Source organism: Palaemon carinicauda, chromosome 5 (genome assembly GCF_036898095.1).
Source record: "Palaemon carinicauda isolate YSFRI2023 chromosome 5, ASM3689809v2, whole genome shotgun sequence".
Lineage (NCBI taxonomy): Eukaryota > Metazoa > Arthropoda > Malacostraca > Decapoda > Palaemonidae > Palaemon > Palaemon carinicauda.
This window is the reverse complement of record NC_090729.1, coordinates 178,664,229-178,678,987: the sequence shown is the minus strand read 5'-3', so window position 1 is coordinate 178,678,987 and position 14,759 is coordinate 178,664,229. Positions and strand designations below refer to the sequence as shown.

The 14,759-nt window shown below is 45.3% G+C and overlaps 1 protein-coding gene across 3 annotated transcripts in view; it reads right to left on the bottom strand.

Moving 5' to 3' along the window:
* The window catches only part of HDAC11 (Histone deacetylase 11), a 53,795-nt gene that overhangs the window by 16,613 nt on the left and 22,423 nt on the right, over positions 1-14,759 (bottom strand). For all 3 annotated transcript variants that reach the window (XM_068374393.1, XM_068374395.1, XM_068374394.1), the window contains 2 exons: positions 14,652-14,743; positions 12,511-12,718 (listed from right to left, as the gene is read on the bottom strand). In XM_068374393.1, coding sequence (XP_068230494.1) covers positions 12,511-12,718; positions 14,652-14,743 — 300 coding nt within the window. The remainder of the gene's footprint in view (positions 1-12,510; positions 12,719-14,651; positions 14,744-14,759) is intronic.

The following is a 14,759-nucleotide window of genomic DNA, read 5'->3' as shown; positions in this document are numbered from 1 at the left end:
TCAGGTCGTAGGATGACTGTACACCCACCAGGGTGGAGGCCCACCAGTCCAGCCAAGAGGAGACGTTGACTAGGTCCTTCGAGATCTCTTCCATCATGACCGCTCCCGAAGGAGAGAAGCAGATAGGAGCCGTGGACGCCCTTTCTTCTGAGGCTCCCTGCCCCAACACGGTGAGTGCTGGCTGCAGTGCACAGGCGCCTGCTCGCTGTCCCTCTGGGAGGTAAAACTTGCTCTGGGACTTCAGGCCCTGGAGCAGCTTGGAAGTGCTCTGGTTCTTGGGTGCCTCGGCGTGGTTGGCCACGATCCTGTCCACGTGGGCTCTTCCCAACTTAACGTTCCTTGCTAAAGGAAGAGCCAAGGAGGGCCGCTGCTGGACCGGGGCGTCCACTATCCTGTTGAGGCTGGAACGCCATGCATCTTCGGAGGAGGGTTCCGGCACGTCCAGCCTGTGGTGGCTTCTGATGAGGCCTATCACCCTCTGATAGGCCGATACCTCCGCTGCCGACCCCTCTCCATGGTCGTCGAGATCCTCTGATGAGTGCGCTGACGCATGTGACGGGGGTACTCCGACGGAGGACCTCGCACGTGGGGGAGTCCTGGATCGAAGCTCTCGCAGGGGTTCACGTTGAAGGACGGGCATCGCCGTCGGGACAGGGGCCGCCCTCCTAGGTCCATCATCTCTTCCGGAGGTTCTCGTATCTGCGGGCCTGCCCGTCGAGGAAAGCCGAAGGCCGCGCTCGTGACGAGCTAGGTGGCCTTTGGAGGTCAGGACTCGGCTGCCAGACCGAAGGGGCGACTCTCTCCACTGGGCGGATGGAGCCGGAACTTTCGCAGTCTTACGCCTGTCGACTAAAACCTGCCATGATGAGTTCCTCCATCGGGTGCCACTGCTGCTGGAGGACGCCAACTTGAAGGGCCCGGCGCCGCAGCTAGCTCCAGCAGCCTGTCGCGGTGAACCATCACCCACTCACCGACCGGGGAGGCCCTTTCCTTCCACTTCCTCTTGGGGGATCCCGGGCGCCGACTCGCGTGGCGCGACCTCGAACAGGAGCGAGCGCGCGACATCATCTTGCGGGACTTCTCCCTTCGTCTCCTGAGCTTCCTCAGCGCCTCAGCCTCCGAAGAGCAGGAAAGTTCCTCCACTGAGGAGACCGACGACTTATAGGCCCTCTTCGAAGACCTCGCCTCCCTCGCTGGTGTAGGAGGATTCCTGCGACGCTCCGTGGAAGACAACGCCTGCAAAAACACCTCCGGGAAAACGGCCGACAGCGCTTGGGGAGAGCGAGGAGGCTCTCCTGTGGGAGACCAGGTCCTGAAGTCTTCCTCCAGCCTCATCGGAGACCTGAAGGGCGTCTTAGGGGGAACCCACGCAGTGGGGTCCGACGGCGGGGAAAGCTCCTTCTCGACGTCGCCCTCGGCTGCTGAAGTGCCTGAAAAACACACTCAAGAGGCTGGAGAAGAATTAGTAACAATTTTCTCCCACATGGGGTCATCTGAGGAGACGTGACCTGCTGGCACCAGGCCACCGTCTCCCGAAAACACTTCCGCTCCTCCCTCAGGCCCCTCACTCGCCTGGAACGATGCCACAACACCACTGTCTTGAAGGTCAGACTCTTGGGGAAGGGCCGCGGGCTTCTTCCCCGCAACGGACTTACCTCGTTCCTACTCTGGGTAGGGGAGGTTGGAAGGGAAGCTCGGACCGACGAGACGCCCGGCGAAGCAAGGGAGGAAGGACGCTCGGCTTCTTAGGCGACTTCTTCGTCGATTTCTTCTTTTTGGTGCTATACCGCACCCACTGCACCTCATTCCACGACTTGCACTCCGGACACGTGGCGGAAGGAGAACACACGCTGCCCCTGCACGAGGAACACAAGGAGTGCGGGTCAATTTTGGGTTTTGAGAGGAACACTCCACACGATTTACCGGCCATAGGCCCAGGACAACGGCGAGGATGCTCCATGATGTAGGAGAAGCACTACGAGACAAGCACGCACAGGGAAAGCACAAAGAGAAAGCACAATGGGACCACGTGGGTACCGCGCGAGACACAAAGGGTCGGGGGGACACAAAGTCATACTGGGATTAGGAGAGCGGCGAGATGATATCGCGACGTGACCAGAGAACTTACTGGAGGTCGAGACCTGAGCAGGCATGCTCTCTGACCCGAGGTTAGCCTCAGGGCGCGTATCACTCCGCCTGAGGTTACCCCTCATAGAAAATGGGTTTAGGGTAAACTACATAAAACTCTGGTCGGATGGGAGGAGATCCCAGATACTCCTAAGAAAGTAGTTCGAGTTAAGTACTTCGTGTTGGAACAAACTTTACTTTCAACCTTTGTCTAAGGACAGAGGGGTTAAGATGGGTCTTATGCTTGTATAGCTAGGAAATATAAAAATTACTTTCAAAATTTATTTGTTCCTATACACACACAAAAGTGTTGTCCTTAAAATATTGACTAACTTATAGTTGGGAGGAAGTACCCCTAGAACCAAACAGGTCATTTCTTTTTCTTCCCTAATATAAGTCAGTTTCCCTGGTCATATACGGGAGCAAGGGAGAAGATTCCAATACACCTTATCTGACCATGATAAGGATGAGTAGGCTGGTAGGGCCTGGCCTGTAATTGGTATATACCTGGTACTCTGTCAATGAAGAAATCCTTCTCCTCCAAAGGGGAGATGCAATCTGTAATGAAATACCTGGAGTATGACCACCAATATGTTTGGTATTCATTCCACAATCCTCCCCCTCATTAATGGAGAGTGGGGGGGAGAACAACTTCTTACAAATTTAGTCTAATAAGAATGGTGCTCAAAAGTGTAGCTTACCAGTATCAATGACTGATCCAGCATGTAATGGTAAAACCCATTCACCCCAAGTGAGGAGAAGGGAAGAAGAAGCAGAAGAGCCAGTTATTCTACTTTTCATCCAGACTCACATTGACAAGTTACCAAAGGCAAGGCACTTTTTATCCTGTGTGGGAACTGGGCTGGCGACACAACCACTGGATTGATTGATTGATTGAAAAGTTTTCAGGCATCCTAACATCTAAGGTCATTGATGCCTATTATCATTTATTTTATTTAAAAATTAAAAGAATATTAAATTAAAACCATAAAAGTTGAATGTTATTATAGAAGTTAAACAGTTTTCAAAAGTCCTGCTTCTGAAATAAATCTAAAAATGCCGCTCGCATAGTAGGACACATCATGTCCAAGAATCTTGGCAAGGATGAACCTGCCATCCTCACCTCGAGCCTCAAACAGATATCTATTTCTCAAGTTATTAGAATTGGGGCATTCGGTCAACAAATGCCTCACTGTTAAAGGTACTAAACAGTCGTCGCAATTATGGTTGGTGTTCGCCCTTCAGGAGAAACTCTTATGTCAACCGAGTGTGACCAATATGGAGACGACAAAGTGTCTTCTCCCATTTTCGGGGCATCATGTTATATGACCAAGAACCAAAGTGTCTAAGGACTTGCTTAAATAGAAGGTGGTAAAGGTTGTTTGGAGCTTTCAAACACCTGCCTTTAACACTTGGCTGACTAAAGAATTCCTTTGAAAGGACTAGGTGGGACTAATATCACAGACTTGTGTGAGCCCTTGTCAGAGCTGGTACTCTAACCTCCTCCATTGGTACTGAGCCAAGGTCCAGAATCTTTGGGGCAACATCATCTTGAGTATCCGCATATGGGAGTCACCACCAGTGTCACTGGCACTGGGATTACCTCTGATCATGGAGGATCTAAATTCCAGTGTTGGTATCCAGTATTTTTTTCTAAATAAGTGGGCCATTAATTGCTATTAATGTATAAAGTCTCCAATAGGGGAGGATCTAGGATCCAGCATTGCCATGTGCAATTTTTTCTAGTAAAAGTCATCACTAGAACTACCATCTCCCTACTAAAGGACATTGAAAGCCTACCTGCAAGACCTCAGGAAGACAAAGGCTTCCTTAGGTAAAATTAGTTATCAGCAGTCTGCAAGACTACTGGAGAGCTACCAGTGCATGCTGATGTGTGGCAGTTACTGGGGAACTCCAGACTCCACCAAATCCTGAAAACTTGTCAATGCAGATAGGAATACAGCCTGCTCCTGAAATATACTCCCCATGAACCGAGCCAGGAAGTACAGTATACCTAAAAGCTTCAACAACTGAATAACTCAATGAGGAGAGAAAAGTGCCATACAGCCTCTTCAGCAGCATCTTGTCAGTTGCAAAGAATGACTTGGGAGAAGACTATGCCTTTGTTTTGCTCCTCAAAGAATAAGCCTACCACTGAATGAGAAGCCACAATCTCCACAAAGCACATGGGGATGATTGCAAACAATCATTTCATCTAGAAGATGTGCAGTGTGCGTGTGGATCTGCTGCCAGTTTTACCATGAACTGAACAAAGCGTCTACCCTTCCCCCCCTATTTTAAAGATTCCTGCTTCACTTCTATAATTGATATGAAGCAAAACAAACCATTCACTCTGTAAAGAAAGATAAAAATATAAAGCAGTCTTGGAATTAATTACAACAGTACATTCGTACTCATTGCGATCTAAAACAAAAGTGAAGTCTTACAGAGGAAAGTGGGTGAGGTTCACCACCTGACATTAACTACCACGTTAATGAATTCAACCAGCGCTCCAGCACAGCTTTAGACATTCTTTACATACAATGATGAAAGATTGTATGAGTAGGAACAAACAGAAACTTGTGAATCTTACATTCAAAGCATCAAATCTAGTATTTACTTCAGGAGCAAATGAAAAATTACACAAATAACTTTTTATCACCTGTAATTTTTTTTTCATTTAACTTATTTTAGTGTCCACATAATCCTACACACACTGCTCACAATAATAAACTTAATTCTAACAATAAAACATTATAGTAGTCCTCAGGCTTTAATTATCAAAGCCACCAGCTTCCCAACCGCTCATTAAAATACTGGAGGAACAGTAACTATATCTAATTCTTATGATCAGTCATCGATAACCTGTACATATCCAAACGTTTTGACCTCACTAAAAGTGGGGAAGGAGGGAGGGAAATAGATGACACAACTTGAAGCATTGAAATAAATTTCAGTTAAAATCCCATTTACTATTTTTTGATGAATCCAGCCTGGTAGTCATCATGCTGACTACTATACACTGGAGGTAGGTATGAAATGGAGAGAGATAAAATATAACTAATTTCAAAATCAAATCATACTCAAACCAACTTTACCATCCATAAAGCTAAAAATCTCCTTCAATAATATACAAAATGTTATTTTTATTAATAAAATAAATTTTTGAATATACTTACCCGATAATCATGTAGCTGTCAACTCCGTTGCCCGACAGAATTCTATGGAGGGATACGCCAGCTATCACAATACTAGAAGGGGGTGTATTTACCAGCGCCACCTGTGGCCAGGTACTCAAGTACTTCTTGTTGACACCTCCTCAATTATTCCTCGGTCCACTGGTTCTCTATGGGGAGGAAGGGAGGGTCGATTAAATCATGATTATCGGGTAAGTATATTCAAAAATTTATTTTATTAATAAAAATAACATTTTTCAATATTAAACTTACCCGATAATCATGTAGCTGATTCACACCCAGGGGGGTGGGTGAAAAACCAGTGTACAAGACTGAAGGATAGCTAAGTATCCCGTATTTCATATAATCAGTTATCCACAATAACAATGAAATAATAAGTACCTGGTAAGGAAGTCGACTTGAACCGTTACTCTGCCTTTAATAAGATCGTCTTCCTTACTGAGCGCAGCGTTCCTCTTGGGAGGCTGAATCAACTCAAAGGTGCTAAAGTATACAGGGCTGCAACCCATACTAAAGGACCTCATCACAACCTTTAACCTTGGCGCTTCTCAAGAAAGAATTGACCACCCGCCAAATCAACAAGGATGTGGAAGGCTTCTTAGCCGACCGTACAACCCATAAAAAGTATTCAAGAGAAAGGTTAAAAAGTTATGGGATTATGGGAATGTAGTGGCTGAGCCCTCGCCTACTACTGCATTCGTTGCTACGAATGGACCCAGGGTGTAGCAGTACTCGTAAAGAGACTGGACATCTTTGAGATAGAATGATGCGAACACTGACTTGCTTCTCCAATAGGTTGCATCCATAACACTCTGCAGAGAACGGTTCTGTTTGAAGGCCACTGAAGAAGCCACAGCTCTCACTTCATGTGTCCTTACCTTCAGCAAAGCAAGGTCTTCTTCCTTCAGATGAGAATTTGCTTCTCTAATCAGAAGCCTGATGTAGTAAGAAACTGAGTTCTTAAACATTGGTAGAGAAGGCTTCTTGATAGCACACCATAAGGCTTCTGATTGTCCTCGTAATGGTTTTGACCTTCTTAGATAGTACTTAAGAGCTCTAACTGGGCAAAGTACTCTCTCCAGTTCGTTCCCCACCATGTTGGACAGGCTTGGGATCTCGAACGACTTAGGCCAAGGACGGGAAGGAAGCTCGTTTTTAGCCAAAAAACCGAGCTGCAAGGAACATGTAGCCGTTTCAGATGTGAAACCTATGTTCCTGCTGAAGGCGTGGATCTCACTTACTCTTTTACCTGTTGCTAAGCACACGAGGAAAAGAGTTTTTAATGTGAGGTCCTTAAAAGAGGCTGATTGGAGCGGTTCAAATCCTGATGACATTAGGAACCTTAGGACCACGTCTAGATTCCAGCCTGGAGTGGACAACCGACGTTCCTTTGAGGTCTCAAAAGACCTAAGGAGGTCCTGTAGATCTTTGTTGGAGGAAAGATCCAAGCCTCTGTGGCGGAAAACCGCTGCCAACATACTTCTGTAACCCTTGATCGTAGGAGCTGATAGGGATCTTACGTTCCTTAGATGTAACAGGAAGTCAGCAATCTGGGTTACAGTGGTACTGGTTGAGGAAACTGCATTGGCCTTGCACCAGCTTCGGAAGACTTCCCATTAAGACTGATAGACTCTGAGAGTGGATGTCGTCCTTGCTCTGGCAATCGCTCTGGCTGCCTCCTTCGAAAAGCCTCTAGCTCTTGAGAGTCTTTCGATAGTCTGAAGGCAGTCAGACGAAGAGCGTGGAGGTTTGGGTGTACCTTCTTTACGTGAGGTTGACGCAGAAGGTCCACTCTAGGAGGAAGAGTCCTGGGAACGTCGACCAGCCATTGCAGTACCTCGGTGAACCATTCTCTCGCGGGCCAGAGGGGAGCAACCAACGTCAGCCTTGTCCCTTTGAGAGAGGCGAACTTCTGAAGTACCCTGTTGACAATCTTGAACGGTGGGAATGCATACAGGTCGAGATGGGACCAATCCAGCAGAAAGGCATCCACGCGAACTGCTGCTGGGTCTGGAATCGGAGAACAATACAAGAGGAGCCTCTTGGTCATCGAGGTAGCGAATAGATCTATGGTTGGCTGACCCCACCGGGCCCAAAGTCTGCTGCAAACATTCTTGTGAAGGGTCCACTCTGTGGGGAAGACCTGACCCTTCCGGCTGAGGCGATCTGCCATGACATTCATATCGCCCTGAATGAGCCTCGTTACCAGCGTGAGCTTTCGATCTTTTGACCAAATGAGGAGGTCCCTTGTGATCTCGAACAACTTCCTCGAATGAGTCCCTCCCTGCTTGGAGATGTAAGCCAAGGCTGTGGTGTAGTTGGAGTTCACCTCCACCACCTTGTTAAGCTGGAGGGACTTGAAGTTTATCAAGGCCAGATGAACTGCCAACAACTCCTTGCAATAGATGTGAAGTGTCCATTGCTCCTGATTCCATGTTCCCGAGCATTCCTGTCCGTCCAGTGTCGCACCCCAGCCCGTGTCCGATGCGTCCGAGAAGAGACGGTGGTCGAGGGTCTGAACAGCCAATGGTAGACCTTCCTTGAGAAGAATGCTGTTCTTCCACCACGTGTGAGTAGACCTCATCTCTTCGGAAACAGGAACTGAGCCCGTCTCTAGCGTCATGTCCTTTATCCAGTGAGCAGCTAGATGATACTGAAGGGGGCGGAGGTGGAGTCTCCCTAACTCGATGAACAGGGCCAGCGATGAAAGTGTCCCTGTTAGACTCATCCACTGCCTGACTAAGCATCGGTTCCTTCTCAGCATGCTCTGGATGCATTCTAGGGCTTGGAAGATCCTTGGGGCCGACGGACAAGTCCGAAAAGCTCGACTCTGAAGATCCATACCCAAGGAGACAATGGTCTGGGATGGAACGAGCTGAGACTCCTCAAAATTGACCAGGAGGCCCAGTTCCTTGGTCAGATCCATAGTCCATTTGAAAATCTCCAGACAGCGACGACTTGTGGGAGCTCTTAAAAGCCAGTCGTCTGACGGAGCCGGACACAAGATCATGATACTGCTGCACAGTCTGTAAACTGTCAATCATGGGCAAGCGAGGAAGTACAGTGACAACCCGAATCTGTCTAGACTGTCTGGGTCGTACAGACAACTCCTTAACGGGTTGCTGAGGTTGCCGCACTGCGTCACAACAAGTCCCTTCTGTTGGTTGTTGAACGTCTTCCCCGTGACACATTGACTCCGTAAACAAAAAAAAATCCTCTAACAAGGACTAAGCTTGGACTGCATGTCATGCAACACAGCTCAAGGTCTATGGGAGCAGGTGTGGTAACAGACGGGATTAGCGGCTGAAGTGGAACCATTACCTTCCCTGTAAGCATGTAATGCTTAAATAAAAGTCCATAAGAGGTTATGCAGCTAAAGGCTCCCTCCAAATGACAGAGTCCTCAAGGGAATATCAGAAGGAGGGAGAAAAGAACTTTCTCATCTACAGGGACCTTATCCTAGAAAAGCTAAGTTCTCTGAGTGAGGGTTCACTGGTGCAAAAGCAGCAGACTAGAAGGCAACGTTATGAAACTGCTTGACAGTCTAGTGAGTTGGCAACAACCCAAGATGTGTTGAGATGCGGTAAGGTATGCAGAGCATGATGTATGCAGAGTATGCTGTATGCAGAGCATGCTGTATGTAGAGCATGTTGTATGCAGAGCATGCTGAATGCAGAGCATGCTGTATGCAGAGCATGTTGTATGCAGAGCATGCTGAATGCAGAGCATGCTGAATGCTGAGCATGTAGTAAGCAGAGCCTGTGCATGGCGTTTAACATTTCTCAGAAATTCCATGACCAGTGCTAGTTGGTATGAAAATGGAGGTAAGGTATGCTGAACAGCAGAGTCAGAACGAGCTGGAACAACAATAGTTGTGGTTTCCTCTTCAAGACTCCGATGAGGGAACACCTGAGGCTCAGTCTGCAAAGGCTGAATAAAAGACAAGCAGAAGGAAGGCGCATGGGTGGAGGAGGCTGACTCCTAGCATGAGTGGTTGAACCCAAGGGTTGCGCTTGCTGAGCGGTTGGCGGAAGCGGAGTAGCAAGTTCCAGTTCCTGTGGTGTGAGCGGAGCGCGATGAGGAAGAGGCTGCGCAGAACAAGGTAAATGTCTCGCAAGCTGAGGCTCCTGAGGCGCAAGGCTAAGGTGTTGTGGTGCTTGCCTTGTGGAGGGTTGAGCTCGCTGCAGCAAGAGCTGAGGAGACTGACTCATGGACGGGAGAGGTTGTTGTACCTCAACCGAGTGTTGCATCACTGGTGGAGCAGCAAGTGGAGGCGGAGGAAGAGAGGTATAATCCTCCTGATCCCAATGTAAAGGTTGCCTTAAGGAAGGAGGAGGCTGAACACCACAGGGAGCAGCAAACTCAGCACGTGGCTCAACATCGTACGCCTGGCAGGTGGAACTGCTGGCAGGTGATACTGTGATCAGGCGGAGCGAGTGTAGGTGGAGGGAGTGTAGGCGGAGGCGGGGGAGCAACACTCTCAGCCCGACACTCACGCATCAAGTCCGAAAGCTGTGCTTGCATGGACTGTAGTAGAGTCCACAACATCGTACGCCTGGCAGATGGTACTGTGATCAGGCGGAGCGAGAGTAGGTGGAGGGAGTGTAGGCGGAGGCGGAGGAGCAACACTCTCAGCCCGACACTCACGCATCAAGTCCGAAAGCTGTGCTTGCATGGACTGTAGTAGAGTTCACAACATCGTACGCCTGGCAGGTGGTACTGTGATCAGGCGGAGCGAGTGTAGGTGGAGGGAGTGTAGGCGGAGGCGGAGGAGCAACACTCTCAGCCCGACACTCACGCATCAAGTCCGAAAGCTGTGCTTGCATGGACTGTAGTAGAGTTCACAACATCGTACGCCTGGCAGGTGGTACTGTGATCAGGCGGAGCGATCATAGGCGGGGGGGGAGTGTAGGCGGAGGCGGAGGCACAACACTCTCAGCCCGACACTCACGCATCAAGACCGAAAGTTGACTTTATGGACTGCAGTAGAGTTAACTTGGGGTCGGCAGACACTAACTTCTGCTGAGGTAAAGCCTTAACAGCAGAGATCTGTTGTGGCAGAACCTTACTCCTCTTAGGCGGAGTGTAATCAACTGATGACTGAGGAGAGTCAGAGCTAACCCAATGACTGCATTCGGGTTGTGAACTTTAACTTCGTACGTCTGGCATAGGTCTGGACTTAACGTTTAAGAGGTCTTGAGACCTGAGACCAGCGTTACTCTGCCTTTATTTTCTCCCCTAATCTCTTCTGCAGACGAGCAAAATAAGGGCTCAATCGTCTGCGGGTGGGAGTGACGGACTCGGTAAGACACGCCCACAACCACCGAGAATACTTCTGTGCGCCGATCAAGGCCTGCTGAACCCTTATGCCCTTCGACATTGCTTCTCCCCTGGGCTTGGGAGCTTGCAAGAGGTCCCGGACTGGGAGGACGACTGGCGCGCACAAAAGTACCCTCACGCACTAATCACTTATCACTTTGATTTCTGTTTGCACTTATTTCACTGAACTCGAAACTTTAAGTGGTTTGTACCTGAAATACGCAATTCTATCCTTTCTCAAAGTTAGTAATTGCGAAAACAGAATTACAATGTAACAGAAAAATCTAATGAAAGATAATTCAGTGGTTGGAAAGAGACTAAACACTAGATCACTCTAGAAACGTTTAGTTTCTTCCCCTAAAGAGACTAGGGAGAAGAGCAAAATCGATAACGACGTTACTCGTACGCCTGGCAGGCTTGAATGAAACGTTTATCCTCTTTCTCCCTCCGTCTCTATCTCTCTCTCTCTCTCTCTCTCTTGACTTAGAACCTGAGAGAAGAGCCCAATCATATATATCGTTAAAACATATTATTGTTAAAGGAAAAAACTGAAAAGTTCCTTTATTAGGATCAAAACCATTAAGTTAAGAAAGAATGAACAAAACGCTAGACACGGTTACTCTTACTGCAACGTGAAACCGTGAACATTCTTTCTCTATCGTAACGATAGAGTGCAAGTTGAACGTTCTGAACGTCAACAACTGCAGAGACAAAACAAAACGTTAGTTCAACTTTGAAAACAGTACGAGACTGTCAAAGAAAATCTTTCAAACTCTGTGGCGGAAATAGCATAATATGTTAACAGGTAAAACCGAAATGACGGGCTCAAAGTTTATTAACTTCGGTAAAAGACCGCCTACTATTAGGAAGGTCGAATATAAACAAATATAAAAATTAATTTTAATGAGTTTATAATAAAAGGAAGTTAATCGAAGAGGCCTATAAGAGGCGGAGAGATATAAAATAAATCTATAACTTTGTTAAGCAAAATTAAGAAAGAGAGTCTATACTCTCTTAGACACCAACACTTCCGTCTAAGGGAAGGGTCGGCCATTGAAAGGTGAACGAGAGTTCATACTCTCTCGTCACCATAATTAATCAAATTAATTCCAAAAGCTAACTAAGCTAATATAGAAGTTTCCAGTAAAGCGACAGCCGAAATCAAAGAGAAATACTTCACCAAAGTCGTGAAAATACTCCAAGAACATAAGCGTATCCCAGAACATCTTGCCGGAAGCACGACAGAGGAATAATTGAGGAGGTGTCAACAAGAAGTACTTGAGTACCTGGCCACAGGTGGCGCTGGTAAATACACCCCCTTCTAGTATTGTGATAGCTGGCGTATCCCTCCATAGAATTCTGTCGGGCAACGGAGTTGACAGCTACATGATTATCGGGTAAGTTTAATATTGAAAAACTTGTTATCAAACCATCTTGTAGGTTTCATAAACAATTTAAAAAAAACTTTACACCAGCCATAAAGATACAAATATCACAAGTTTTTAAAAAAGTAATTTGTATTTTTCCCAACTACAAAATTGAGCAATTTAATTGATTTTAGCAAAGCCGGAATAGAAGTTTAAGTTTTTAATGAGGTAAACATAGTTGCCTCATGGGTGATAGGTAGGCCCCACCCACCTGACATGTACAGCAACCCTCCTTTAATCTTGACCCTAACCTAGGACTCACAGAGGGGTTGAGGCAAGCGGTGTAATTTAAGGACCTAGGTTTGCCTAGTTAGGGAAAATAAAAATCACTTTTAAAATTTGGGATTTGTTCCTACACTAAATACTATAACAAAATCCATCTACTGTAGATACCAACATAAAAAAATTCCTAATGACAAAATGAGTGTGCTAATTCTTACCTGGTGAGCATCTAAATCGATGATCATGACCTTTTCAATTTTTGGGTAATGGGAGAGAAGGAAGTGGATCGTTAGTGTTATGTCAGCATATGCACAAAAACCACCCCCTTTATTCCCACAGCAGTGATGAAAACCTCCACCAATGTTTATGGACCAACCACGTTCCACAGCTAGTTTTCCCGCCAGAACACTTCCTCCTGTTTGGTACCTACAGTGAGAAAAATCACAAATATTTAAGTAATTTATATTTTCCCTAACTCTACAAACCTGAGTCCTTTAAATAGTTATGTGTCTTCCATGCAAAGACACAGTTATTGGGAGGTAGGTGAGGGGAGCCACCCACCTGCCTGATTGTATCACGTCACTTTTGACCTTTGTCTCAAGGACTGAACGAGGGGATTGTGGCAGTGAGTTTAACTTGAGATGACGGCTCCGCTTGTGGTCGAGGGTATTGAAAAACTTCCTAGAGCCATTTGGTTCTGCTCCTCATTTATACTAAACCTAATGGGAAATTACTTGTAATTACTAATAATTCTTTTCTTCATAAACATCATCCTAATCTTTTGATGGGTTGCTTGGAATCCTTAAGACTTCCTTAGTTTTAAAATAAATCTTAAAAACTAAGTCATTATCTAATTTCAGAGAGGTGGTCTATCAAAAACTGTAGTCAGAATTTGGATGCAAGAAAATCTGAATTTATATCATAAAAAAATTCTATAATGCAGTTTTAAATTCTAAAATTACAGTAATCAGAATTCAAAACTTGAATAATTTTCAGAGTCAATGGTTTGATGTAAAAAATTATCAAGAATTCTTATGGGTTTTGAATTTTGAAAATTGAATAACCAATAAGAAAGCCTTAAGGATTTTATAAGTTACTCATATACTGTAAAAATTAGTCTTGAGTTACCGGTAATTTGAGGGTAATTTACTATGTCAGCTTTGACGGAGTATCTCACTGCCTCTTTTTGCTATCTTGATTGAAAATGGAAGGAAAAAAATATTGTATAAAATTATGATCAATGTAAAATTTATGTAAAAAGAAGCACAACCAAAGAATATCACGCTTTTATGAGAAGTTTTTATTGCAAACAAAATCATACAAGAGCAATATTTAGCTAACTAAAGACAAGATCGAGCCTTCATACTCTACCTCTGGCAACTGAACACTCGAGGTTACCAAAAAAAATTCAAACTTCGACCTCTCCCAACAACAACCATCCTAACCAAGTGTGTCACTTCCCTTTTGGAGTGTGACTTAAGATAGCATGTACCATAATAAAACATATATGATCCAAGTCAGAGCTTTGAGATGGATATGCTGCCAAAAATATTCTCAAGTTCTTGGATCTTATTGGGACCAATTATTTGAAGATTACATAAATCTTGGTGTCTCATTAGTATAGTACAGTATCTCACTTCTAATATGAAATTAGAATCACAAGAATAGATTTCATAAAATATAAGCGACATGAAATGATACCCATAAATTGTATTTTCTCACATTTGCAATAACTAATACTTGTACTTATAAAATTTTCTATATTTGGTAATTAATTCATCCTTGTCAATCTAAACTTGCTCATCATGCTAGTGTCATGATGACGATTTATTGGTAAGTAGCACTTTTATTTGTAATGTAACTAATACTAGCATACTAAAAAGCCACTATCCAGTACGGGTGCTATAATAGGAGTGAGTTCACTAGCGTGGGTTGGGTTGGTAGTAGTAGCTTACGCAGCATAGATGTTGAACGGCACCTCGCTGTTTCAGGGATTTTGAAGAGGAAATCTCTAATTGGTGCGAGGCCTCTGGTTATGATTTATCTCGCCCCAGTAATATACCGACACCTTATATAGGTGAGTGAGCTGGGTTCAACCTGGCATTCTTATGCAATCTTTCTCTGGTAATATATAGCAGTTATACACCTTAGAAATGGTGCTTGAGGAAAATTTCACTGGGCGGCACAGGTTGAGCCCAGAAAGGCACTTTTCTTGATGATGACTGCATATTAAATAACCAGGTATGTAGATTGATAATGTTAAATTTCAGCAGCTATGTTAGAAAATATAAGAAGTAAAATATATTACTTCAAAAAAAGCTTTATTCTAATATAGAACTACTTACAATAGTACACTTACCTAAAAGGTTTCAAAACTTTCTTTTGCAATAAGAGATTAGGCAAAAGGGCTGCAGGTGGGACTTCAGTAATTTTAGCAACATTAACACTCCACTGTAAACATAAACAC